The sequence below is a fragment of the Polistes dominula genome, unplaced genomic scaffold, assembly GCF_049000335.1.
Source record: "Polistes dominula isolate Pdom_NZ unplaced genomic scaffold, Pdom_raw_medaka contig_373, whole genome shotgun sequence".
Taxonomy (NCBI): Eukaryota; Metazoa; Arthropoda; class Insecta; order Hymenoptera; family Vespidae; genus Polistes; species Polistes dominula.
In genome coordinates, this window is record NW_028300899.1 from 63,071 (window position 1) to 89,252 (window position 26,182).

The following is a 26,182-nucleotide window of genomic DNA, read 5'->3' on the forward strand; positions in this document are numbered from 1 at the left end:
TTGAGCGAAACTTTTCCATGCGGTCGTCCGTGTCCCATTTTTCTATCCCTCTCCTCCAAACTACCCTACACTTTACATTACATTGTGAAATAACTTAGAAAAAAGTTTAAATAATCATTTGCAAAGAGCTCCAGTGGAAAATACGCAATAAGAGCTTTTTCATTGTTTCATCCAATGAATTGGGCAAAGGAAAGAAGCGTATATCACCGGAATTTGACCAATGCGAACTGTCGATGAAGCCAAATAGAACGATAGAAACGGATTTTTCATCGGAGTACTCACAATCTGCATCGGCCTCAATTTTATGGACGTTCGAATGTTCCCGCGAGCCTACCGATGCACACGCATCAAACGGATGCAATAGTATTTGATCGATCTGCTTCGGTTTCGTTCTCTCGCAACGATGCGCTCGATAAACTACGTTCAGATCCAGATAGGATATATTTAATGATAACGCAAACCTGCGCAAAATCGATATGTTGCCGATATGTTGCCGATATGTTGCCGATGTGTTGCCGATATGTTATTGATACCAAGCCATTCGTCTTTCCATTGAGGAAATTTTCCTTCTTTCTTCTTTTATCAGTTATGTATAATATTATTACATAGGAAATTCGCACGATTAGGGAGTGAAAGGGATCTTGTTTGAGCATGAGCACGAGCACGAGCACGCTTAATCAAACTCGCTCGAATATCGCATAAATCGTAATTGTCGCATCTCTTTGTATGCTCTTTGGGTAGAGTTGAGTGGAAATGGGAGAGAGAATATGGCAGCCTTATCTGCTACTTCCGGCGTTGCTCGCAAAATAGCGAGAATACGAGACACGCGAAACGAAGGGGCGAGCGAACATTACGAGCGTCGTATAAAGGTATTATGTCTGGTAGCTGGAATGACTGGGTTTATGTTAACAGCAGCTTCGCGGTGCTTCCGGGTTAACGTACGCCACCAGTATAACCCACTTCCGTTCGATCTACCTTCATTTTCCTCAGTCCTCGGGTATCGCCATCTAGAAACCGGCAAAGCCATTGTGCTTCTCATCCATCGTGCACCCTCCTCCCATAGTGCAACCCATAGTTGTCGCAACCCGCGTATCTCTTCTTCAGGTATCACACTCGTCGTTATTCGCTTTGTTCGAGTGTAGGATGATTTTCTATTTAGAGAGCTTTGAGAAATAAGTTGAAACAAGTGTAAGTCGAATAAGTGCAGTATATGCAAGTATTCGTATTGGTTAGTCGGTTACAAGGTTTGCGCGAGCTCGTTTTCCAAGTACCGTTTCGAACTCTTATATCCCTTTTCTTCTCTGTTACGACGTATATGTTCTCCTTTCAAAGTGAAAATCGAGCGTCGATCCAACGAAAGAGGAGCTTCCGTTTCGTTGAACCTGTTCGCAAAAGGTCTTTGGATAAACACGTTTCAACGACGTCACCAGTCTGCTGCCTTTCGTACGGGCACACTTGCACACCCTTTTCTTCCTTCGAGATTTTCTCTCAGGTCGTCCGTCTCTAGGTTCGACGGAGGCAAATACTTTAGCCTAGCGAGTGTGAGAATTTAGTTGAACCCGTTTTGCAGAATCGAACCTCGTATCTAAAACTCTAGTCCGCGAGACCCTTACGCGGCTCGCTCGAGCGTGAAAACAATGGGTTATCTACACTTTTTGTCCTCTTCGTTTTTTTTGATTTTTTTTTTTTTTTTTTTTACCCAAGATACCAGAAAAAGAATCTCCAGTTGAAGTGAGTTTATTCGACGAAATGTAGGCCAACAGGAGACGCTTGTAATCTCAACCTTCTTCTACGTTTTCGCGTTAATTAGAAATAAAAGAAATAACTTTGCTTCCTCGATTTCCTTCAAACTTTGTCCTTTGTACCTCGAGAATTGGAATATTTTCTATTAATACCTTTGACAATTTATGTTTCGCAAGTTGGTATTTATCGTCGTGTCACACATTTTCAAGATGATTCTATTTCCTTCTGTAGTTTGTTTGGTCGGTCCTGCGCGACGAGCACCAATCTTCCTTTTTAATCTTCAAAGCAAAACTTGTCCAATTCTATGGAAAACGTTTTTCCATAGCATTTTCTCCATTTTCAATATACTGGTTTAGATTGGCGATCAGAAAGTAAAAAGTAGAGTAGAAAAGAGGATAGGTGGGGGCAAGCGAAACGAGTTCGGTGGCTCGGAAGTCTCGAAACTTTTGCGAGCTAATTTGATTTATCGTCGGCACCACTCGAGATTCGTATCCGGAGTTATTCTATGAACGAAAGACGTTGCGACCGAACTAACAAACGGACTAGAGAAAGGAGATAGGAGCGGGTTGAGATGAATGCCAGGAGAAGATACTTTATGCCAAGGACAATTTATTATCGATTTTGCCGGTGTACTTTTACACCGCGGGACCAACTGGCATCGATTGATAAACGTTGCTCAGGGTTGCGTCAAGATGCAGAATACGAAAACTAATGCGAGTAAGAAAGGGAGAACACAGGAGAAGGACGAGACGACTCTTTCCGACGTCCCTACGAGGATTCTCGAGAATATTACGTTTCATTGTTCCTTATACAATACCAAGGTAGAAATACAATTGAAAAGGAAAGGAAACGAAGAAGTCTCGCGGAAGAAAGAAGGAGGAGTAAGAATACAGAGATAGAGGAAGACGTTCATCTTTGTAAACTTCCGACGTCATCGTCCTTGGTGTGTGACTTTTTCTTCCTTAGTGTCTAGATCTAGGTGCAGTCGTTATTACGCACAAACGGATTTGCAATTTGCCCTCGATGCTAGTCTCTACGCTACAATTGAATATTTTTTCAGTATTTTTTCAGTATTTTTTCAATATTTTCTCTCAAGTTTTCAACTTGCGCATTTTTTGTTAGGATATTTTTTTGTACTAGCAAGCGGGTGTACAAGCAAGAGGGTAGACTTTATTAAGCTCGCTCTCGTTTGCGACTTATTTTCCGCATCATTTTCGTTATCCCAAGAGAGATTAACAGGATAGAAGCGAAACAGGGTTGGAGCAAAGCATGATAGGAGCGAAGGGGGAGGTAGGAAAACGGACGAGAATCGTTCGACAATGTATTTAACCAGCTCGTTAACCGGTGGCTGCGATTATCGTAACTGTTACCATCGAATATCATCTCCTGAGTCTGCGAACTTGTCTCTTCTATGAAAGACGAAGAAGTCGAGCGTGAACGACGCACGGAGAGACAGGAGAGACAGAGAAAGACGAAGGAAGAGAGCACAAGGGATGGAACTTACTTAATCCTAAGTAAACAAGGGTTCCCTCTTGCTACCTGTCTGATCAAACATTTGTCTTTACTACTCGGTTGATTAAACGCCTGCCAAGTTTGTACTGCGTTCGAGACGAAGTGCCTCGGCAACTTCCGTAAATGTGACGACAACGAGAAAGATAAGAGAGGGAGAAAGTAGGATGACTGCGAGTATGGAAAAGGGTTTTTAGAATCGTAGATAGAAGCACCGAAGCTTGACTCCGTTTGCGTCAAGGTTGAGTCGTATATATCTTGCAAGCGCGTTTCGTCTGAACGCGTTCCTAGCAAAGCTTAGCCATCCGCTAATTTATCATTGTCCACATCTGCCTAGAAGCGTACTAAAGGAAAACCGACCGACTTCAAACGCGCGAATTTGTTTTTCTTCCATTTTTTTTTCCATTTTTCTTCTTACCAATTCAAATTCAACGACTCTTGTTCTCTTCTCTTCTCTTCTCTCCTCTCCTGAAATTAGACGGTATTTCATCTTGAGCGTTGGATGGATCGCTGAAAAGGTATGTGTTTACTCGTGCCAGGGTATCTATATAATATCGTTAAGGTATAAATTAAACTCATCGATCATAGCCACGCCATTACAATTTCTTTTTTTTTCCTTTTTTTTTTTTTATGATAATATGCAAGAGCAAGGCTTTGCTTTACGATTGGAGACGCTTTGGAAAGTTAAGCTTCTTATAGAAAATATATAAATATAATTTTCATTGGATGAAATTATCTACGATAGAACGAATCATAGTTTGGTTCGATATTATTGGAACGCGCTCGCTTAGCGTAAGTAAGCTCTCTCTTCGCGCGACAAAACAAATTCGCTTATAGGCATATCGCTTGATCATTGAGTTCTGTTGTCCGAGCTTTATAAACGTAACGTTCGTACGTCACGTATGACCTGGTGGAATCGACGATTCGTATTTTTCTATATTATTTATTACATTGATTTATAGAATAATAACTTACCGCATCTACCCTGAAAAGCCACGCTGATATTTGCGCCTTTCGTACAAGCGCTTTTGTTCAAGTCGCACAAGGTCGGATAATCGATGCCGTCAGTTCCGCAAACGGGTCCAGAACCTTCGTGATCTCCCAAATTCGGACAGATTTGTAGACACTCGCACGAGGCTTCTGTACCATCGCGACTTCTTACGCATTGGGCACCTTGAGAGCAGTTCAATTTGACGCATGGATCTTTGATCTCTGCAACAAAGAAGGGAATCCATAATGTTAAGACATTACACATAGGTATATTTGATATTGAATTAATTGAATGATTTTAGTAAATGCGCTTGCTCGCTCGCTCACTCAGTCGTTCGCTCGAAAGAAGGAAGTATACCTTTTGGAAAGACGTAGCAGCAATGGGATATAGTTAAGGCGGCGTAGAGTATCAGAAGGGCGTACGTTATCATTGTTCGCGCCTGCCTCCGGAGTCCCATTCTGGAAAGCAAATCGACATATCTGGCTCGTCATCGGGCACATCCGTACGATTACTCGTAGCAGCTAACACATATGTATGCACGAGTCGATTCGCTCTTCTCTATTATGCGAAGAAAAAGATGCAAAGTAAGCGTTTCGGGAAAAGAAGGTTGCCGCGAGCGGATGTAGCTCAATAGAATAGGGTGCTATATAACCTTCCTCCTTCGTCGAAGGAAGCCCGGAAGGAAAGATAGGACTTTGTCCGAATGATTGATCGTTTGCATTCAATAACTTGGCACCCGGTGTATTTTCGATTTCGCATTCACCGCAACCCGATTATCGTCGTTAATGCATTTAATTCGCCACCCTCCCGTCGTCCCGTCGTCCCGTCGTCCCGTCGTCCCGTCGTCCCGTCGTCCCGTCGTCGCAATGCCAATCGATGCATTATTAATTATCGGCATGACAAACGCAATTAGCGCTCGTCTCCGCCTAGTCGGCTTCCATTTACGAACCGATAGGTCAATATGAACCTCTTTCCACCCTTGTCTTTCTAATTTACCGATTCCATCGAATTATTCACTCATCCCTCGCGACAAAGGATCATAGGAAAGAGATAGGGTAGAAAATGTGTGTGTGTGTGTGTGTGTGTGAAACGATATCTATAATATTATATGTAACGTATATACGCGCGACTAGACTAAATCTCAATGGGAGGGAAGGTCACTTTCCTGGTGCATAATCGAATCAACGAATTGACAAAAAATCAGAATTAATCGAAATCCCTCGTAATTGAATGCAGCCTCGCTCGAGTCGTTGTGTCAGGGTTGCTGCATATAATCGAATGTTAGACTCGATTTGCAAAGAATTTATTTGAAACCGCATAACTGTGTATTCGTAAAAATAAATGAGAACAATGGTTTGGTACAATGAATTTCTCTCACAACGTGCAGCGATATCGTAATTAATAATCCATTTTGGTGCTTTTTGCCAGTACGTCTGACCGTCGCAGCTCGTCGTTAACGCTTGCGGGATAATTTATTACCTCCGCGACCAACTGCATCCTATTACTCGACCCCCGCCAGAAGATTCTCTTCCTATTTTACAGATGCTTGCTTTTTCGTAATATAGGTAATACACTTTCCTATATTATCCTATATTGAGCCCACGGGGCGCGTCGGGAAAGAAGAAAAAAAGCTAGACTAGAAAAGCAACAACTAGCTATAACTAGTTTGGCATTATTTTTGCGAGTAGCTTTGATGCGAAACACGCTAACCGAGATTAGAGCCCTACTATTTCTACAAGAGCGTGTAAATACGTAATCGCTTTTTCCGAGTTGAAAAGTTCGTTGCTTGTTAAATTCGCATATGCGGCGAATTTGAAAGCGTCCTGCAGCGCTTATCTACTTGCCTGACCACACTCGGATATGTTCTCTACTTATTGTTAGATTCCAGCAGGAGCGAGACCTAATGGTACTTACGTTCGTCGCATTGTACTCTACAATATATCATAGCTATTTGAAATATCTCGAATTTATCATCCGTTATCGTTTAAAGCACGCACGCATCGTTCATAGCAGCGATGGGGAATACGAATTTATCCATCTGTGTTTATTTATCCCCTTGATGAGTACAAACAACCTTTGTGAAACGTTAAATAAAATGTTCGAGCAACGATAAATCGTATTAATTCGTGTGAAAATTTAATACGATCAATTATGCGTTCAATTTTCCCATATTATATGGGATCTATCTGTTTTTGCTGTCTTTGGAATTAGAATGAATGCGTCAATGGATTATTAGATCCACACACACTTCTGACACGATCCTAAACTAGTATCCTAAACTACTTAGTCGGTTGGCTAATCGAAGGCGAGACGACTGTAGCGAGTACCTTTATTCGCTAGCAAAGGATTCAAAGCGGGCTCTTTGTCGCTCGAGCACGTGGCGGTGGTGGCGGCGGCGGCGGCGGCGGCGGTCCTATATAAGGACTAGCATACGGCTCCATTATCTATGCTAATTAAGGAAATGTCGGCCATCATAGCGGGAATGCGGAATCACGAAGCGTAAGGGAGTTAAACGGTAAACTTTGAGTGAGACCACAGCCGAACAATGACTCCTTGACACACGTCCAATGCCGGATAAGAGTCGATTAGTCTTATATCTGATTCGGACGTGCCGTTAGCGCGTTATACGCCATTAACCCTCGTTTAGATTTTTATCGGTATCACCTCCTTCTTATTACTATCTACTACCTCTTATGATTTCAACAACGACTATCTATATCATCTTGTTCTCATTATACTTGGGGGAATTTACTTTTATATTTTCAATGAAATTTATTTCTACCAAATGGTTCAAAGTACCTTACAACCAGTACATGCCTAGGATCGAACGAACATTTGATTATCTTCTTCACATCGAGGGCTTTGAATTTTTACCCTGCCATCTCTCTGGACGCCTTTATTTACTTTATTTACTTCTCTGTAAGATCTTTTAGAAGGTGAAAAGAGAAGAAGGATCATTTATTTCCCCTTTCGTCAAGTTTTTCAAAACTATGTTCCCCATTGTGGCGGAAGGAAGAATTTTCGAGCGATAATGGCCGAAAGAAATGACTAGACCAAAGTCAAAAGGGATTTCCATTTAAAAGCTCCATTGTATTAGTTTCTCTTTACGACAGAGCGTTGTAACAAGGCCAAAACGTATTATTAGAATGCGACCCGTAGAGCAGATTAAAATTTAAGTAGTCAAAGAGAAAAACGGAAAACCACCGAACAAGAAAGACCGTATACTTGCGTATATTTCTACTTATTTCACAAACTATGGCGACTTTTACAAAACACGATGCAGCAACGAGACAATAAATAGATAAGACAATAAATAAAATAAGGAGCTTTTTAAGAATATTAACTATAATGAACCCTTCTTGTTCATCATTGGAAAGTGAGCTTGGCACTTTTCTCTTTTCGATCTTTTCACTAGGCTACGTTCATTGATCTTGGGAGAGTGAGAGAGAGAGCTAAGCTATTTTCGTTAGGAAGCACGTAGAGAGCTTACGAGCGCTGATCTTATCAAAATTTATTTCGCGGCAACGTGATTAATAACACTCACTTTTGCATGTAATATATCATGCGTAATGTTGTAATTATTGGTTTGCAGTTTTAAATAGCACTACACTTATTCCGCGCTACATTTTCAAAGCACGGAAATAAATGTCATTGTGATTGGTGAATCGTTTCTTCATATTGCAGTAGAATAGAAACTTTAGAAAATGAAAAAAGTGTGATTAGAAATAAAAATTGACACGCGAATGGCATGCGGATGGCGGTGACAGTCGATGTTGGGAAAACAACTCTCCCACAGACGACTGCTTTCCCAGCGTTTCCTCTTATTTACGACCTCGATGTCGCCCTGTTTTCCCTCGATCGGGATAACCACGCTCCGACACACTGTTGAGAATTATTTCCTCCCTACGTTCCACAGATCCACCATGGATCCATGCGGCATCGTTCTAACCCAATTAACTTTTTTTTTATGTCCAGTTGTAACGTGAAAAAAGATTGTCCATACGTATACACGTATACGTATTCAAATACGTTGGTAGGTTATTCAATATGCTCGCAATGAACGTTTTATCGATAATTCCATTTGATGCCGGTCTAACGAAATTAGAAACAGTTACATTGGCAAATTAGTTTTTCTTTCAAAATAGTTTGTTCAAGAGACGAAACATTTTTTAAACGATTCTCCGACGACGCATAGAAAGATTAGATAGATTTATATACGTAATTGAACGAATGTACAATTGAAGAGAATAATTTATTGCGAGCTGGTGGATCGATTATAAAACGGTCGTTCGTGTTGCATATAAAGCACGTCTGTTTGTATTATACATACGCGCGTACACGTTCATTTCTTGCCGCGAGATTTTGGCGAGATTTTAGCGAGATTTTAGCGAGATTTTAGCGAGATTTTAGCGAGGAAGAGACTAAGAAATATTGTACAAACCCTCCGACTTGGCTTCGGATTACAATTAACTAAAGTACAAAGTGCACGCGCGATTTACGAGTCTACCTTTTACGTTCCCGTCAAGTCGCTTTCCCAAAGGGCTTGCCTTTAATTCGATAATACCGGCGGTCCTGGAAGCGTGCAATATCGTGCTTGGTCGCGAACAAATCGCGTGAGTTTCCTTCATTTTCGAGTCAGTCCGGTTTCGCGACTGCAAGACTCGTCGCGAGAGCAAGGGAAACGATTACTTTCGCGTTTCTTCTCTTCGACTCGGCCAGTCTCCTGGTTAGCCTCCACTACCTGACCTCCCTCGACCATAGGTAAGATCGTAGATTTGGTCAAACGAAAGAATTATACTTACGTTGTGCGTGTTACCGCAAGATCCGATATAGATCGCTTTTCTAAAAACTTTTTACGGCAGCGTAAAAAGAAAGGACAACGTATCAAACCAATGCGTTATTTGCAAAATGCCAATTTAATAACTGGAGTATATTTATGAAGATACGTATGTATGCCGTAAATATTCTCGAGCGACGAGATATGGGTGCGATTCGTAAAAGCTACATTGCTTTATTTGCTCCCTCGTTTGTTTCGTCTAGAAAATGTTATAACTGTTTACGTAACTTGCAACGACGAACAGTCATATATTATTACCTACGCATACGATGTATATCTAAGCTTATATTAGCACAGTAAAGAGAGCATTTCATATTTCTATCTTTCATCATTTTCATGAAAATATTATAATCGTATGTCTAATTAACGTACAAAAACCAACACGATTCTAACCAAGTTGACAAAAGATATAATAGATATTTAGTTAAGTTGTTCAAATAGAGATTTAGGAAGATTTTCTTGTTCGCTTTCTTTTTCTTTTTCTTTTTCTTTTTGTTTTTGTTTTTGTTTTTGTTTGACAGAAAGATGATGTTTTTCCATAGCAGTAGTTCGGGCGTAGAGCTACGTTTACGCGCTTATATCGCGCAAAAGTACATATTAAAAAGGAAAAGTAATAAAAATAAAGTCGGTAAAGTATTTTCGCTAGAAAATAATTCCATGAAAGTAGCGTGCAAAGGACGACGATCTTAATATTTAATCCAACCGTTCGTTCTTCTAGACTTGACTTTTCTCAACGAGTAGGACGATAAAAGGGCTCTTTGAAGAAAGCTAAAAAGCGTTTAATTATCCGCCTGCTCTAAGCATTTCCGTGTAACGCGAATCTTCGAGGCATAAAAAAGGATTTACGTTTATCGAAGATTCGGTCGTTTGTACTTAACTATGCGAGATATCACGCGAGGGAACTGTTGATAAATCCTTTTTTTTATTTTCATCGACGACCGTTGTATCTATGTAATAACGGAGTAAGAAAGTTTTCTTCGTGGAGGAGACTTGTACGACTTGTTCGTGTAGCTTGTACGTATGATAAGCAAAACGCGACTCTTTCTTACTCTTGTAAAGCAGTTATGTATGCATAAGAAAAGAAGCGGCATGCGCTTCGTTCATGAATAATGCGCCCGCCGAATAAGCTTTTTATTTGCGAATGAAGAAGCAACACTGCTCGTTATTCCAAAATCCTCGCTAACCAGCATATGTTTATAAGCTCTATCTCGTTAAATCGTTCAATCATAATCAAAAGCTCCTTCTCTTTCTCTTTCTCTTTCTCTTTCTCTTTTATTTTCATTGTGCGTGCAACCAATAATTGCTGAAAAGAAAGTCTCTGCTTGTTAAAATATTTCTATTTTCTCGGGTATTATCTTTCCTCTGGGAAACACAAGAGAAAGAGGAAAAAGAGAAAGTACGTACTTAGGAAAGTAATGAAAATTTTGTTTCCTCGTGATATTAAGTTTACGAACATCTTCCCATTCCTTCCTGACTTTTAATTCGACCAAACTTGTTCTCTCTTTTTCTCGGTCTCTATGTATTTTGCTTTTTTTCATTGTTACTAGGAAGACGGCGCACGTGGCAGGCAACCTTGCCATGAAATAAAGAAGTAAAACCCGACGGAGGGATAAAGGGTGAAGAGGCAAAAAGTTGTAGAGGCGTTGCGCGCTCTTAGATCTCGACTTGTGCAACTTTAAAGTAGTTTGTGTCTAGGCTGGGTCTACATAAAGGGTCGGTCTATACGCCGTGTATGCTGGTGCCATAAACGTTTCTGCTTATACCAGGTATGCTCGTTTATTTATGAGTTATCCGAGGAACCAGCAGCGTGCTACCTGGTCGATTTCTTGCTTTCCAACCGTCCTCGCCTATATACATATATATATATATATATATATATGTTTAAGGACGATTTATTGTATCGATCTTTGGCCAATCTTACAACATTCTTTTTCTTTTACCTTTCCCCTTCACCCTCTTGTGTTTCCTTATCTCGGTTAAAGGAAACCGTCCACTTGCATTCTCCATCAATGCACCCTGATTGGGATTCTTATTTACGAATAAAACCTATTTAATGTCTCAGCAGAGAGACCAATTCAAAATCACCAAATTGACGACGCATAGGTTATTTTCCTATTATCGTTTCTCATTATCGTTTCTTATTATCGTTCTTATTACGTTTGTCATTCATTCAACGCGAATTTAATAAAGGCCAATGGAAAGCAATGAATCGAACGAAAGCGTACTCAAAAACAATAGTAGACGGAATTACAATCGTTGCGGGTAGTTCCATCTTTGTTAAAGGAGAAGTAGAGTAAGGGGGAATGAAAATTCTCTGTGTAAAAGTGGAACTTGCGCTCGTATCCTTTCCTCGTTAAATATGTACTTTCGCGTGTACCCAAGAAAGTCGTGCGAACAAACTCTAAAGAATCTGGACTTCCCATTTCTCGAAATGGGAGTGCACAGTAAACTCGTTTAAACTGTACAAATGATATATTTTGAATTTTGCGTCAAACTACGTAGCACCGTTGTTAATTTAAGCTTGGTCTTGGTATTTGAATGCTTTGCAATTTGGTCATTTGCTTGTTGAACCTGGAGATCTTTGTTGATTCTATGACGTTTGCTAAGTTAGTTTAGTAACACTGCGATAACTCCGTATTCAAAGGGTTAAGGAGCTAGCACAGTTCCTTGTAGCGGTCGGGTAGGGTACCCTATGAAGATTCCGACATCATCATTCGCATCAACGGTAACGCGGCCTAACTACTCTACCTTTTCATAAGCCTCGACATTCTCAGTAAAGCGAGTACTCTTTGTGCGTTACTACATTACTACACGTTCGTGCGTACGAATATAGAGGAGAATTATTTCTCTGCTTGCTCAAAAGGTCTCTACAGAGTAAACCGTAAAGTACACCTGCAATCCGGCAATACCGGCTTACGTTCAGCCAATTGACCATTCGCTAAATTTGACATATTCGGATAAGAGTTTTTCTCAGTTGTGTTTTTAAAATAGAAATCTCCTAACTATTTAATTATGTACATAAAATATATATGTATATCAAAAGCATTCGACATAGGGGCACCGCACCGTTAATTTGTATCGCGATATACTATTTGCGGGATAATTGAGAGCACAAGAGAGTGACACTGACGTGAGAGGTACCTAGAGAGAATCAAAAGCGAACAGTTATCGTCGTTCCCTCTGGCTCCACAGAAATAAATTTGCCAAGGAATTAATTAGAAATATTACATTTCCAATGAAAATTCTGCCAAGTTGACAGCGCGATGAATTCGCGTGTCGTTAGTGCGCTTAGTGTTAGTGCTTATTATCACCTAGGTGCGAAATGAAGCTTCGTTGCCGTTTTATCTCTCTCGTCGCATGGGTGTAATAACAGACGCACATTACTGCTAATATAGGTTTTTAAAAGAGATAACATTCGAGGATTCGTTATTCGTTACTCGAATATAATTCACAACTAAAATAGGATAAATTTGACGATAGGATGATATATTATCGGCCGTGTCATGAAAATTCTATCATTCTTTATAAAGTATTTTCCTAAAATGTACAAAGTAGGTAGGGTTGCGATCAACGCGAAGGTTCTTGTGATCGAATTTCGAAGGAGTTTCCTCCCGACCATCATTTCATTTGCATACTCTCCGAGGAATATGAGTATTATTTATTGGGAACGTTTGTATCATGCAGTTACGTTGTGCTTTTTTCTCCCTTATTAGCAATTTAATCGATATCCAAATAATAAGATAGACAGGAGGAAAATTGAATTTCATTGACGGTTCAGCAATATCAAAGGCATCTTTTATCGATTTCAAAGGAAGTGCGTAAAAGGCGCTACGAGAGGCTTCATCGTGGCCTTCTGCAACCATACTCTAAATATACGTACAAAGATGAAGCAAGTAAAGGAGATAGAAAAGCTAAGACTTCAAAGAGAATCTACGGTATCTACGTCAAAGAACTCGAGACGTACGTACAAGTGTAGAACGGATGTGCGGAACCGTGAAGGCAAATTTTCAACAATCTCCTAACTTTTAGCCAAGAAAATGAAAGAAATTTGTTGTTGACGTGTTTGAAACGTTGAAAAGAATTTGCGCTCGTCTATAGGTGTACTTTGTTTTTATTCGCGAGATAATTAATGCTGTTTACTAGGGGGGAAAAAGGTGTTCGATCGCTATGGAAAGTAGAGAAAAGAGCGTCGGCATGCCTCGTGCGAAAGAAACTATACACCGAAAGGCAAACCGAAAGGCAAACCGAAAGGCAAACCGAAAGGCAACAATAGAAAGGTCTATGAAAGCACATCTAGAAAAATTCAAAAGTGCCGCGCGCTAGGAAGAAGCTTGGCGATGGCGTCGCTATCGTTCTTCAATATGGCGCTCGTTCAGGATGACACACACACATCGTCAGGTTGACAAGGCAGGTTGACGAGGTTTCTACTACTTCTATTTTTCTCTTTTTTGCACCTTCCGTAGAATTTGAAAGTTCACTCTCGGCGAGCGTGAACAATTGATAGTGAGAGGAAAGGCTGGAGAATTATTCCCCCCTCTTTGTAAGATTCACAGTCGGCACACATACACGCGCGCGCGAAACCAAGTCGAAAGTCTCTTCTTTTTCCTGTCTCGAGAAACGTTCAAGAGATGATCCGTGTTGCGCAAAAAGTAAGAGTACGGTGATTTTGCGTGAGGTTAACTGGCGCCAAGCACGGATTTTCCAGACACTGAGATTTGTCTCCGACGAGAACCACCCTCCAAGAGGCGCTGCCGACCTCTGATATTGATTTTCCGGGGGAAAACAGAATAGAGGTGTGCCCATGATATGCTACCGACTGGGTGGTCTGGTCGATTTGGGTGGTGGGCTGGGTGGTGGCCAGCTGGTAGGGTTGCGGCTACTGGAAAGGGAACCTCCACGTGAAATCAAACAATAGAGTTAGGCTTCGTTCTAGACTTTTTCTATATTATTTCCAATAGCTGAGCATATTTAGTAAGTGGAAATAAATGTGCTCTGCTTGTTTTTCTTTCCGAGAGGCACCTAGGCGAACTCTCTCCGTTAGAGTTAGGAAAAAATGTAGCAAAGCCTCGTATCACGCATGAAAAATTTCGAGATACTTAACTTATAGGTAGGACGGCTTTCAAACGCTCTCTCTCTCTTTCTCTCTCTCTCTCTCTCTCTCTCCCTTTTACATCCTGTCGGTACAATGTAAAACTCGGTCCGCACAAGCTACCGGAATGACCTCGATCTTTTCATTCGTCCTGATTCACGAGAAAAATAAGACTTATCGCTTACATATTCGTTGATACGACGAATAATAGGAAGAAACTGCTCGACCGTAAAGAATTGTCGTCGCATTTGCTATTATCGATGATGAGTCAAAGTACCGATCATCTACGACATTATAATTATAAAGAGTATCCGCGTCTGGAAAAATGTGATGCATATTCTTACTTGTCAAGAAAATTTGTGTGAATCGTTAACCGTAATATCTTCCTTTGCGACTTTTGTCAAAAAGAAAGTACGTCGTCGAGCCATCTCTATCCCATCTATAGAAGTAATATTTAACATTATTTGATTTTTTGGCTAGAATATAGGAAAATTCGCGTTCAACTCTCTTCTATTCTGTCTATCGTCGTTTCTAGTGCTAGAATTGGCTATAGAAATCTTTACGGTCTTTATTTCTACCGTATCCTTCGATTCTATTTCTTTTCCTTCGAGTACTTACTTTTCTCTACTTTCTTTTTCCCTTTCCTCCACATTCTGGTATTTCTTTTCTATCTGATTGATGCTAGCAATCTCCAAAGGAGAGGAGGCAAACTCTTAGTTCTTCCTATTTTCCCATCCTTGACGTATCGGAGTTTCTAAAGGAATCGTGCGAATATCGCGTTAGATCCACGTGGGATTTGTTTAAATATTCAAAGACCATACGAACTCGCATGCAGTATATCCGGTATATCCAGTTCTGCCGGATGGTCTGCGAGACGCTAGGACGAAGAAGGAAGATGAGAAAAGGAGAAAAGTCAATGGGAGTGTCGTTTCGATGTAAGAAAAAATAAGTCGACTTCCATTGAAAGAAAATTCAATTGATTTGTTGTTATAGACAAACTAACATAAGGTAGATTGATAAGGATTTAAATAGAGTTGAAGCATAACCGCCGCAACTATTCTGGGTCAGGGTGACAGGATGGTAAAATCGTCGGGCATTTGGGCGAGAAAGTTTCGGTAGTTGTAATGCCTAAATCGCATCGTTCGAAGGGGATTACGAGTAGTTTGTCAGCGGTCGGCTTTGCTACATACATATGTAAGCAAAAAGAGACCAGTGCGAATTTGTCGAGTGACAAATTGCTCTTATTCGAAAGAATTTCTTCCGATCTGTCAATCCAAATTTCGATATTAAAAATAACGTCCTTATTTCTCTCTCTCTCTCTCTCTCTCTCTCTCTCTCTCTGTCGTATATTTACTTGAACACTTTAACGATACTCCAATTTTCAAGCTGCTCTACAATTCGTTGCGTGTACATCCAGCAGAACCCTTTCCCTCTAAGGTTAATTGGATCTCCGCGTTTGCCGCGCGATTAAATGGACGTTAAACGAGCCGCAACGTTTGTCCGCGTCCTCTTCATTTTCTCCTCCTTGTGAACCGCGAATACGTCCCGAAAGAGAACAAAGTTTAAACCTCGCTTTTACAGTCGAAATCGTTTTCAGTCGCAGTCGAGTGGTGCACCCGTCGAGAAATATATGGGACCGGTTAATTTACCTTTATCGACTCATCCACTTATATGTAAATATGTTTATAATCTCAACGAATATTTGGCAAATCTTTTTTAGTTTAATCAATATCGTATCATGGAAACGTGCTGTGTCCGGAGTTGACTGGAAAGGAACGTTTTAGCTAGAAAATAGATAAATCTGATTATTGTATAGTTTCTGTTTCTGTTAGCGCCAAAGATAAGGTACGTAGGTAAAGGTACGTCCATTAACTTAATTACAAACTTTATTGGGGTATAACGATAGATGCGTTTGTGACTGAATAATTGCTAATAATGTTACGTTAATGAAACGCTAGTAGGAGATATGCAGGAAAAATAGCCAATACAAAATAAGCCATACACGTCTTATCGAATTCGTGAAATATTTTTGATCTTTATTTATCAACGGATGGAGACTACTTTTCGCCGTTAAAAGCACGCATTTTGCGGCTTTATACGCGCACCGTACTATGATTCCGCTAAATTAGTCGGGCTTAAATTAATCCAACGAATGACGTGAGCTTCACGCTTGGAAACTAATCACACGCGCCAATATACTGGCCATTATTGTTAATTGCGTTCGCGTACTGCGAATGTTGAGCATATAACGCTTACCAACCAATGGGATTCGCATTAACGGCGGATTTACTGAAATGCACAATACACAGGATGTGTCAAAGCAAGTACGTCATAGTACGAGGCTGAACCACCATGTTGGTTAGCTACTTCGTTGTAATCACGAAAGATAAAAAAACTTTAAACTCTTTGTTCATTTATCGGTAGTTTTCGAGAAAGAAACATATTATAAGAGATAAGACGCGTTACAAATGACATCAATTATCGAAACCGCGTGTCAAGATTCAAGATAGAGAGTTCGCGTTAGGGTTGCTTTGATTATAGCAATGCTAATCAACGCACCGTGTTGTATACAACGAAAAGGGGTTGGCCATTTGGAAAGGGGGACACGAAAACGTATAAATTATCAGTGAATTGAAATACATGCGCAACACGAGTCTCAAACGTCAAGAACATCTCCTCTCTCTATGTTTAAAAATCTTACATTTCTAAAATATGTGAGTCGAAATAATGGATAAATATTAGAATTGTTGGAGACGTATCCTTTCGATTTCTGCACATTGCAAATGAACACTGATCAGTGTGGAGTTTAGCCGATCGACTCGTTAACGTTATTAGACGCTCGCTGATATACTACATACGTACGGATAACGGTTTGTCATTCCGCAACAAGTGGTTACATCGAAACGCATTCGCGATGATTCGCATCTCACGTGAAAGAAGCCGCTAATATAACTAGCTACTAGGCTAGCGTATTCGGAACTAAAACGAGCTAGATCCATTTACGTTATCGCACATCGTCTACTCGTACGCGAAAATTTTCAACATAAAAGCGAATCTTTACAGACTGCGAGTTCAAAGCGTACCAGCGGTACGCTTTTCACGTTCATCAACCCGTTTTCATCCGTTTAACCCCTTCTATCGTGAAATTATAGCACCAGCGAGCATCAGTTAAAGTAAATCCCTTTAATGCATCTTTTACGTTTCGTGATTATTTCGATGGATGGAGAAGTTGCCTTTTATGAAGTATAAAGATATGTATATAAAATGTTACAAAATTTCTTCGTTACTAAATTTAAATCATTTGTATTTGAAGGGTAGGAAAACAATTCGTACGTTGTCATTGCTCATTGATTCGTAATTAAGAGCTAATGAAAGGTTCGAGAGGCTAATTCGGAACTCCTAGGGCTTCATAGAGATCGAATTGACGTGTGGTATTGCGCACAGCAGTGTGCTGCTCGACGACGGATCTAAGCACCTACTTTGAAGACAGTCGACAAACACGTAATCAACGTTAAGGGGTATCCTCCACGGGTTTGGTGCTTCCTCCAGGTTAACGTTGCTTCGATCTGGCTCCTATAGACGGAACAACGATGTATTAAGCGAACTCGCTTGCGGCTTTCTCGGTTCGCTCGGTACTGACCGACGGTACTGACCGACGGTACTGACCGATGGTACTGAATGTACGTGAATGCTTGTACGCGAGCTTCCTATTAGTTCGCTTTCTAGCACAATCTATCGACGTATTGTATGCATCTTGTACACGTATGCATGAAATTGATAAATCAATCGATCCAAGAATCTCGCTAGAGGTAAATCGGTTAATTACATATTGACCCTATCGTACTTCATTAACGAGAGTTATCTCTCAACTCCATTGCCTTAAGAATATTTTTCGCAATCTAACACAGATCGATATCGATTTTGCCCTACAACATTTCATGATCCGCTTACTCCTGCAGACACTGTTCCAAAAGACTTTTATACGTTGGAACGGATACGTTACAACTTGTATTTGCACTGTGACACGATCTCGACGGATATGCGGGCTTGCCAAAGTGTCTAAGCGCACCGATTACTCGCCGATTACGATCTTTACAACATTTAACATTTTATAACAACATGCTGTATGTGCATCTAGTTAATCGATAGTGTCGAGTCGTTGCATATCAAAAATAAAAATATATAATATGCGTCGAGTGAAATGCATTTATGATGCATCGTTTGGTCGGTCGAGCGATCAGGGCTTATGTCGGATTCTTTCAGTAGTAACGCGCGGTACTCGCAATTTGCGCTTACGCACGCGCTTAAGGTCGCGCAGCTTTCCGTTGAGAACGTCATCGAGAATTTTCGATCGTTTGCCTACTAAATATATCATACACTTTAGTGTGACTATACTCGTGCACACGCGATGTCCGTGAATAGACTTGCGTGCGTTCGAGTGTATATATATACATAAATATACCGGGTGATCCATGACGGTGTAAAGTCCTTGTACCTTGGCTGGACTATACGCACGGTCGTTCACTGTCCCCGGTCAGGACTATACGCACACCTGCACACACCAGTACACATCCAAGCGACACAAGATAGTCGTCGTACCAATCGTGTACACCCAAATTGGACGGGAAATTTAGTGGCTCCACTCGAATTTTCCACCGAGTTACGTTCTTCCCATTTAATATCCTTTTCTCTTCTTTCCTTTCTTCCCTATACTTGATTATTAACATTAGCTGCCATTGCATAAAGATCCCTCATAAAATGAAATCGAAATGAATGGCGAAAAAATACTCATTTCAAGGAAGAGCGATAAAGATAAAGAGGAAGCGAAGTCAGTTAGCTGTTGAATAGTTTAATATGTGCCGGAGGTCTACTTAAGCGTTCATAATAGGCGAATCCCACAGCAGCTTCAACCGAATCAGAGCTTGGGGTCAATTGTTGTTCGCGCATGCATTAGCTGCAACGTTATCTCGTGTACTTTCATTATCTAATGCTATACAAGCGAATTTGCGTAATATATTATATTTCAATTACGATATGGATTTTTCTTTTTTACTCTACCGATGTAGAAGTATCGGAAGAAAATTTGACAGGGATTAAAACGTGTTTTTTTTATTTTTCAAGCGAAATATCATTGAAAAAGGAGGACGTTCGTTTCGTGCTTAGAAAGGAAATCGTCGTAGCCGTCTTGAAGAAAATACAGTCCTCGGTGATGATGCAATGTCGTTAAATTGAAGAGTATCGAAACGTAACAGAATTTGCCGTAATTTCGTTCCGCTCTTAGGATCGGATGTCATCGGCTCGTCGATATCCACCCCTTTCCCGGTTAGGTTTTAGATGAGATTATCGAGAAGCGCATTGGGAGGAAGAGAGAGAGAGAGAGAGAGAGAGAGAGAGAGAGAGAGAGAGAGAGAGAGAGAGAGAGAGTACCGTCGTCTCCTGTGAGAAGGGCTGACGAGTGGTCTTTCGAGATGCTTTGGCATTTCCGCGGTTAGTTAAACCATCTCAAGGCACCTTTCGCCAACATTTGCTGCTCTTTATACCTTGTAACCTCTTAATCCGATTCGCCAGTGCGTTTACATCAACGATTAAACCCTCATCATAAGCCCTCATCTCCCTTTTTTTCTTCATGAAAAGAAATCCAAGAGAGGTATAACATCCGTTAGGAAACTTGACATTTGTGTTCTAAATTAAAGCCTCGTCGTTTGTTAAAAATACCCTAGGGAGATCTTGTTGGCGATACGCTTCCTATTTGGACGTAATTAAGTTTCCAATAAAATACGTTTTACGTAGGACAGCGAACAGTGGAACGATCATCCATGGGTGTGATGTTTGCAAAATATTTCATGGTATATCATCGTCGACCGCGCGCTGTCCGTTAGACGTTAATATAAATCTCGTGAAATCGTTTCGAACTACCAACTGTTCCGTCATTTTTCTTCGTTAACTAAAAATGACATCGCAAATGGATTAACGTTTACCTTGATTCGTACTTTATCATTGTTTTCTTTTTTTACGTTTCATTTATCAATCTATTACATATAGAAATATGAATGATAGGTGTAGAATGCATATCTAGCTTGTAGCTTGTCCTAAACTTGGCTCAATTCAAATGAACCGATTGAGAAAATTGCGGAAAGGTCTGAAACGCTGATTTCCTGCGTTACACTTGGCCGTGATTTATTCGTACACGACGCGATAGTTTCTAGAATCGATTGGAGGATAGACAGGATCGAAGGCGATAAATGCTCGTAAATAGGGTCCTGTCGGGCAAAGATACGAGTACGAGCACGAGCATACTATCGCAAGGGTGGATTGTTTTGGATGGTAGAGTCGACAATTTCTCCTCTCGCTAAACACCCACTTCCATTAGGCGAGCGATATACGATAAAATGCATAGGGTGGCACGTTGCGGTAGCAAACATAGAGTTGGGAAAAGAGAACAAGCCTGAAAACACGATTTTGTAGATATTTGCTCGCGAATTCCGCTTGTAAGAGTAAAGAAGTGGAGCGAGAGTTTGGGATGAGGCGGAATCCGTGCCACCGGAAGTACATCCTGGATCGTATATCCGGCACACTGCGTTCGCTTTTTCACGAACGTTTCGTGCCATCCTATTCGTATCCTTGCTCAGCAAGGACGGAAACGGAGAGAAAAAAGAGGATAGGAAGAGTTGGGGAGAGTCGAAAAATCGTGACGCGAAATCGTTGCCACGAAGAGATAGAAAAAGAAAATCCTTTAGTATATTTAGTTGTTAAATAAATAAATAAATAAATAAATAATAAAGCAGTCGCGTTCTTATAATAGAAATGCGAATGCGAAACAATGAAACTTGTTGTTAGGAGATTGTTTAGCAGCGTGCTCGAATCTCTTATTAGAATTAAAAGTGCATCGAAGGAAACGAGAGATAATAAAAGACGGAGATAGGTGGATAAAATCTAATCAGAACGTGTTAGCACAGTTAGAAAAAAGGCCTTCGGCAAAAGGAAACGAGGAGATAACGGTGAGGGTTATCGCGTGGCTGAATGGCACACCATTACCGGTTTAATATGGATTCTCATTGTCAGTGCATTACGCAACGACGTATTCCGAGCGCTTGCTGCGTGTGGTCGCGCACCGAGACCTATGCCGAGTCCTGTGCCGAGTCCTGTGCCGAGTCCTGTGCCGAGTCCTGTGCCGAGTCCTATATCGAGACAGATAGCCTTTCAGAACATTGAGCGCGTCCTGTCCGATTAAACATCCTGCAGCCAAGTCCTCCGAACACCCACCCGCTCGAAATTCTATTTGCCTGACATATGCGCCCCGTATCTGTTTTCGGCCTTCCCTAAATGCCGTCGTCATGTAAGGTCCGAACTCAATTAGAGAGAATGCGTTCCATCTTGTTTCTATCTCCAATTCGCTATCTAAATGTATTCTTCAAATTTCAATGAAATACATTTCAAAAGAGATACGCCGACGAAAGCAATTTCTAGTCCTACAGATATAAGTGTCGTATAAGTGGCATAGTTTGGAAAAATACGAGTATACTTCCTATATAGGTAAACCCTATCGAACGGTTTATATATTTGTACTTTCTACCGTTCGATCGTTATTCCTACGCGTCGACGCGCTCTACCTCTCGATTCATATTTTGAATATTTTCATTCTTTAACTCGTCCATGTTAGAAAGATCAAACGACCGTATAATTAAGATTTCCATCCATCTTTCTTTCAACCCTTACCTGTATGTAAAGCTTGTTTGTATTTCTCATACATATTCATGGGAATCTAGGCGTAATTTCCTTCCTCTTTATTCCTATATCAGTGCACGTATCAAGCAAATCGATAATAATCGATAATAATCGATAATAATAATAATAATAATAAAATGTACTTGGACATATAAAGAAGTACTTTCTATTGTTAAGCTTAACTTCCGCGCACACCCCTTTCCTTCTCAGTCGTCATTTTTTTATGCTTCCAAAGAGACGTGTTTTCCTATATTGAATATTATACATTTTTTACTTTATTTATCTTTTCCATTTACGTGACGTGCATGATGTGTATACACGCGTATCGAGGCTGCCGTTGATTCTTTTAAACGCGCTCGATCACCGACAGGTGGCAGCATCTATCGGTCAAACTCATTAGGAAACTTCAGTCTTAATCGTAATTTCTTCGTGAAATTTTATGCGCGTGTTTTGGAATTTCATTTTTCTCATTTTTCCTGGTATTTCAATTGGATCTCGGTCATTTATCAAGTATTCATTGTAGGGGAATAATCGGTGATCAAGTAAGTATTCATTACTTTTCTTTTTTCATTAATGCTTTCGTAGTCATTGTACATCTTCTTTTGATTTATTTTGACAAAGTGATGCGCGAGATAGAAGAATAATCGTCGAGCTGTGCCACATTGGTCGTTCGGAGAAGCGACTAATTCCAAATTTTGCGGTTAAAGTTTAAACGGGTCAGTCTGGTTTTGGGTTTGATAGGAATAGCGGTAGACCATTGGGTGAAATTCACGAAGAACGAGTCCCATGATATTTCAGATGGGAGATTTTTATTTTTGCTTTTACGACAGGTACATCGTGCGCTTGGCCTTTTCTCCGCTTGTCTATGTTTGCCTTCTCGAGGGTCAAGGAGGACCTTCGTCCCCGGAGAAAAATCGGCACTGGAGAGCTCGTGATCGCCAACTTTTTGCTTGAAATATATTTCTAGTTTACGAGAGTACTCGTCGTTTCGCGATTTACCGCCGAGTTAAGGTACATCATGTAAAATACCTACCCCCTCTCTTTTCGTATTCGCGAGTAGATCGGATAACGTTTATAAATAGTGCGAAAAGAGAGAGGACAAGAGAGAGGGAAAGAAAAAGGTTCGTATTCCTGTCGTGCAGATTAACGGGCAGAACGTTGTCGCGATAAAAAATATCGTGAAATATCGTGTGGGCGCGTGCTCCACCGACTCTTCACTGATTTAGTATTCTCGCGGAATCATTATTCCTCTTTCGTCTTATACATTTCCGCAAGAAAGGGAGAGAGAGAGAGAGAGAGATGTAAAATTCAAAGATGAAAATGCGTTGTCCAGAAGATCGATTCGTTTTTTTCCTCCAGTCGTAATTCTTCATCCTTTCGACTCTCATAAAATAATCATTTGGTATCGACTCGCAGAATCCTAAGAACCTTACCTTACCTTGAGAGTGTATTTGAGATTAGATTTAGGAAAAAAAAAAAAATAGGAAAAGGAGAAGAAAAAAAACCGAGAAGCTTCTTACAATTTTCTTGTTTTCCACAAGGAAGTTTAGTTTGGGAAGCACTTGCACATGGCGCGCAGCTTCGTGTTCTGCGACAAGACCGAGGCCACCGACAAACACGACGAAATAGACGAAATAGACGAAATAGAGAAGGAAGGAAGGAAAATGCGAAAAGGCGACAGCGATTTTCCATAAGCGAGCATGTTCTCGTTAATCCTAAGAGCAGCCTGTGCTCGGTTGCTTCTAAGCTCGTTCGGTCGCGCGAGCGACTTTGCCGAAGTAATAATCGAGTTCGATGCTTCGAGTTGAAAGTTTTCGTTGGACGCGAGCGTTTGAACGTTCGAAAAGTTCCACTTGGATTTGTAGGATAGAGGCCCCAGACGATATCCCCGATAAAGCTCGAATTCGTTCGTCGATATTCGCCGTCGTAATACTTGCTAAAATGACTCTCTCGAGAGATAACATCGAGAAAGCTCTACACACCTATTTTATTATACCTGTGTAATGCGTATCGATTTCTTTTACAAAATACACTCGTTTCATTCGATAATACTTTTTCTAAATTTCCTTGGAAAGTGCACTGATCAATGTTGGATTGATCTCGTAATCGCTAAATTTCATCGATCCAAAGCTCGCGCGCGGATTAATTTCCTCTGATATTTATTGCACCATTCGAACATCATAGTCATATAATTTATACCAACGCGAGAAGGTAGGTGAATTATTAATTAAGCGGATAACACAAATCGTATCGAGCAATGGTGTAGCAATATTTTGCCGTATGCCACGCACCTATTCGCACCTTTTTTTCTCTTTCGATTGTTCTATCGCCGTCGTCATCTTTTTTATTTTCTATTTCTATACTTGCTTGTGCCAGCTAAACGCAAACAACATTAGGAAAAAACGATGACGATCGATGGCAATCCTATTCGTAATCCAAGCAATGGTCGATGAGGTGGGTTTACTATGGGTAGTAGAGAGAGAGAGAGAGAGAGAGAGAGAGAGAGAGCGATCGAGCAGGAAGCTTTCGAGTTAATAGCGATTTCTTGGGAGCTCCCTTTTTCTCCTGTCTTCCCTTATCGACTCGTCATTATAATCCCGTGGCTTATAACTTTCCCCCGAGGGAACGAAGGAAGCTAGATAGAAAGAGCGTACCTACCTAGCGTACCTACTTGAAAAGTGAGAAATGAATCTTTGGACGAATGCAAGCTGGAAATCCTTACGGTTCTCCGAGGGATTTTAACGAGTTCGCGATAACGCCGAGTGACGAAGAAGCTTTCTTTCTTTCTTTTTCTAGTTCGCAATCAGATCGGAGGAACAAAGATAGAGAGAAGAAAGAAAGTCGACGTCCGAGTAAAAAGCAAAGCGCCTTCTCGTGTCCTGATGCGACGACGCTCGAGGATTACTCTTAAAAATTCGTGCAAAATTTGTGAGAAATTCGTGAGAAATTCGTGAAAAATGCAGCCTCTTTCTTTCAACTTTAATCCTCGCCTGTGATTTAAGCTCAAAGCTCGCTCGTGTCCACCCCTCTCGATGATGATCATACGAACGCGCTAGTTCCAACCTAATATTCTTTTTTCCAAAGATCTTGTATCTTCTCTCACGCTTATCGTTCCAAGATTCATGAGAGAACGAACCGATGAGAGGAAAAACGGACAAATTTCTTGTTCTCTCGGTCTCGTAGACACGCCATTTTCCTTTTCACCTTTATGGAGAGTAAACGGGTCATAAGTCCGATAGCGTAATGATCGTACGGGGAATACCTTTCTCGAACAAAAAAATATGAGAAATGGAAGAAAGAAAAAGAGCCGATCGAGAAATAAAATCGTATTGTGTGTTAGAGAGGAAAAATAATCTTTTTTCCAAAGTTTCGTCGATGTGAAATTAGTTTTTAGGAGAGTTACCGAGATATTTTTTCCTGACAATGAGAGGAGAGAGAAGGCATGCTCATCTTGCTGACTCTTAGAAAAATTCCAAAATGAGATGTAAAATACATGAATAATGGATCGGAGGGATGGCTTTTAAAAGTACATTATCTTGCGTGCGAGTCACGATTAATATAAAGCCACGTAAAAGCGTCTAAACGACAATGATTCTCGTTCCGAGTAAGGGTTAGCCTTCGATCCGAATTTCAAATCGAATACAAAGTTTGGAGTCTTACGGAGGAAGGCAAAAGGAATAGCGAAGAATTTCATTGGACGTAGGGAGTTGAATCGCGGGCTTGTAAAAGACGGGGGGAACGGTTAGGAGTAATCGTTCAAAGTGGGATGCTATTTAGGGGTAGGAAGGAGAGAGTCGTAGCTGAGAGATGTGCCGACTCGGCGGACTCCAAGTTTATTTCAATTATTTAAATCCCTCCGTTCCGAGATTGGTTTAATTCAGTTCGATTCGGGGCGTTGCAGAATCCGGTCTACGTGATCAGCCTTCCTTCCTTCTTCCTTCCTTCCTTCCTTCCTTCCTTCCTTCCTTCTTTCCTTCCTCCCTTCCTCCCTCTAATACGGATGTTCGGTCAGCTACGACGACCGAGACGACGCAGCGTGTCCACGAAAAGGAAGAACGACACTTTCCACGAGAGAATCCTCTTTTCAAAGGGTGTCCTCCCCCGACCCTAGTCTACTACGCGAATCCGATTTTCCAAGAACGTGAGTTTTGAATTGGCATGTTCAACTGCTATTTGCCGCTGTGAAATTGTCGTTCCTATGTGCGTGCGTGCGTGCGTGCGTGCGTGCGTGCGTGCGTAGACGCGTGCTTCACCAAGGCGAAAACATTGATTTATTCGAGCGTCTCGG

At 40.9% G+C, this 26,182-nt stretch overlaps 1 protein-coding gene across 4 annotated transcripts in view; it reads right to left on the bottom strand.

The window, feature by feature from the left end:
* LOC107071655 (agrin) overlaps positions 1 to 26,182 on the bottom strand; it is a 141,154-nt gene that overhangs the window by 18,013 nt on the left and 96,959 nt on the right. For all 4 annotated transcript variants that reach the window (XM_089178450.1, XM_089178453.1, XM_089178449.1 and 1 more), the window contains one exon: positions 4,228 to 4,464. In XM_089178450.1, coding sequence (XP_089034576.1) covers positions 4,228 to 4,464 — 237 coding nt within the window. The remainder of the gene's footprint in view (positions 1 to 4,227; positions 4,465 to 26,182) is intronic.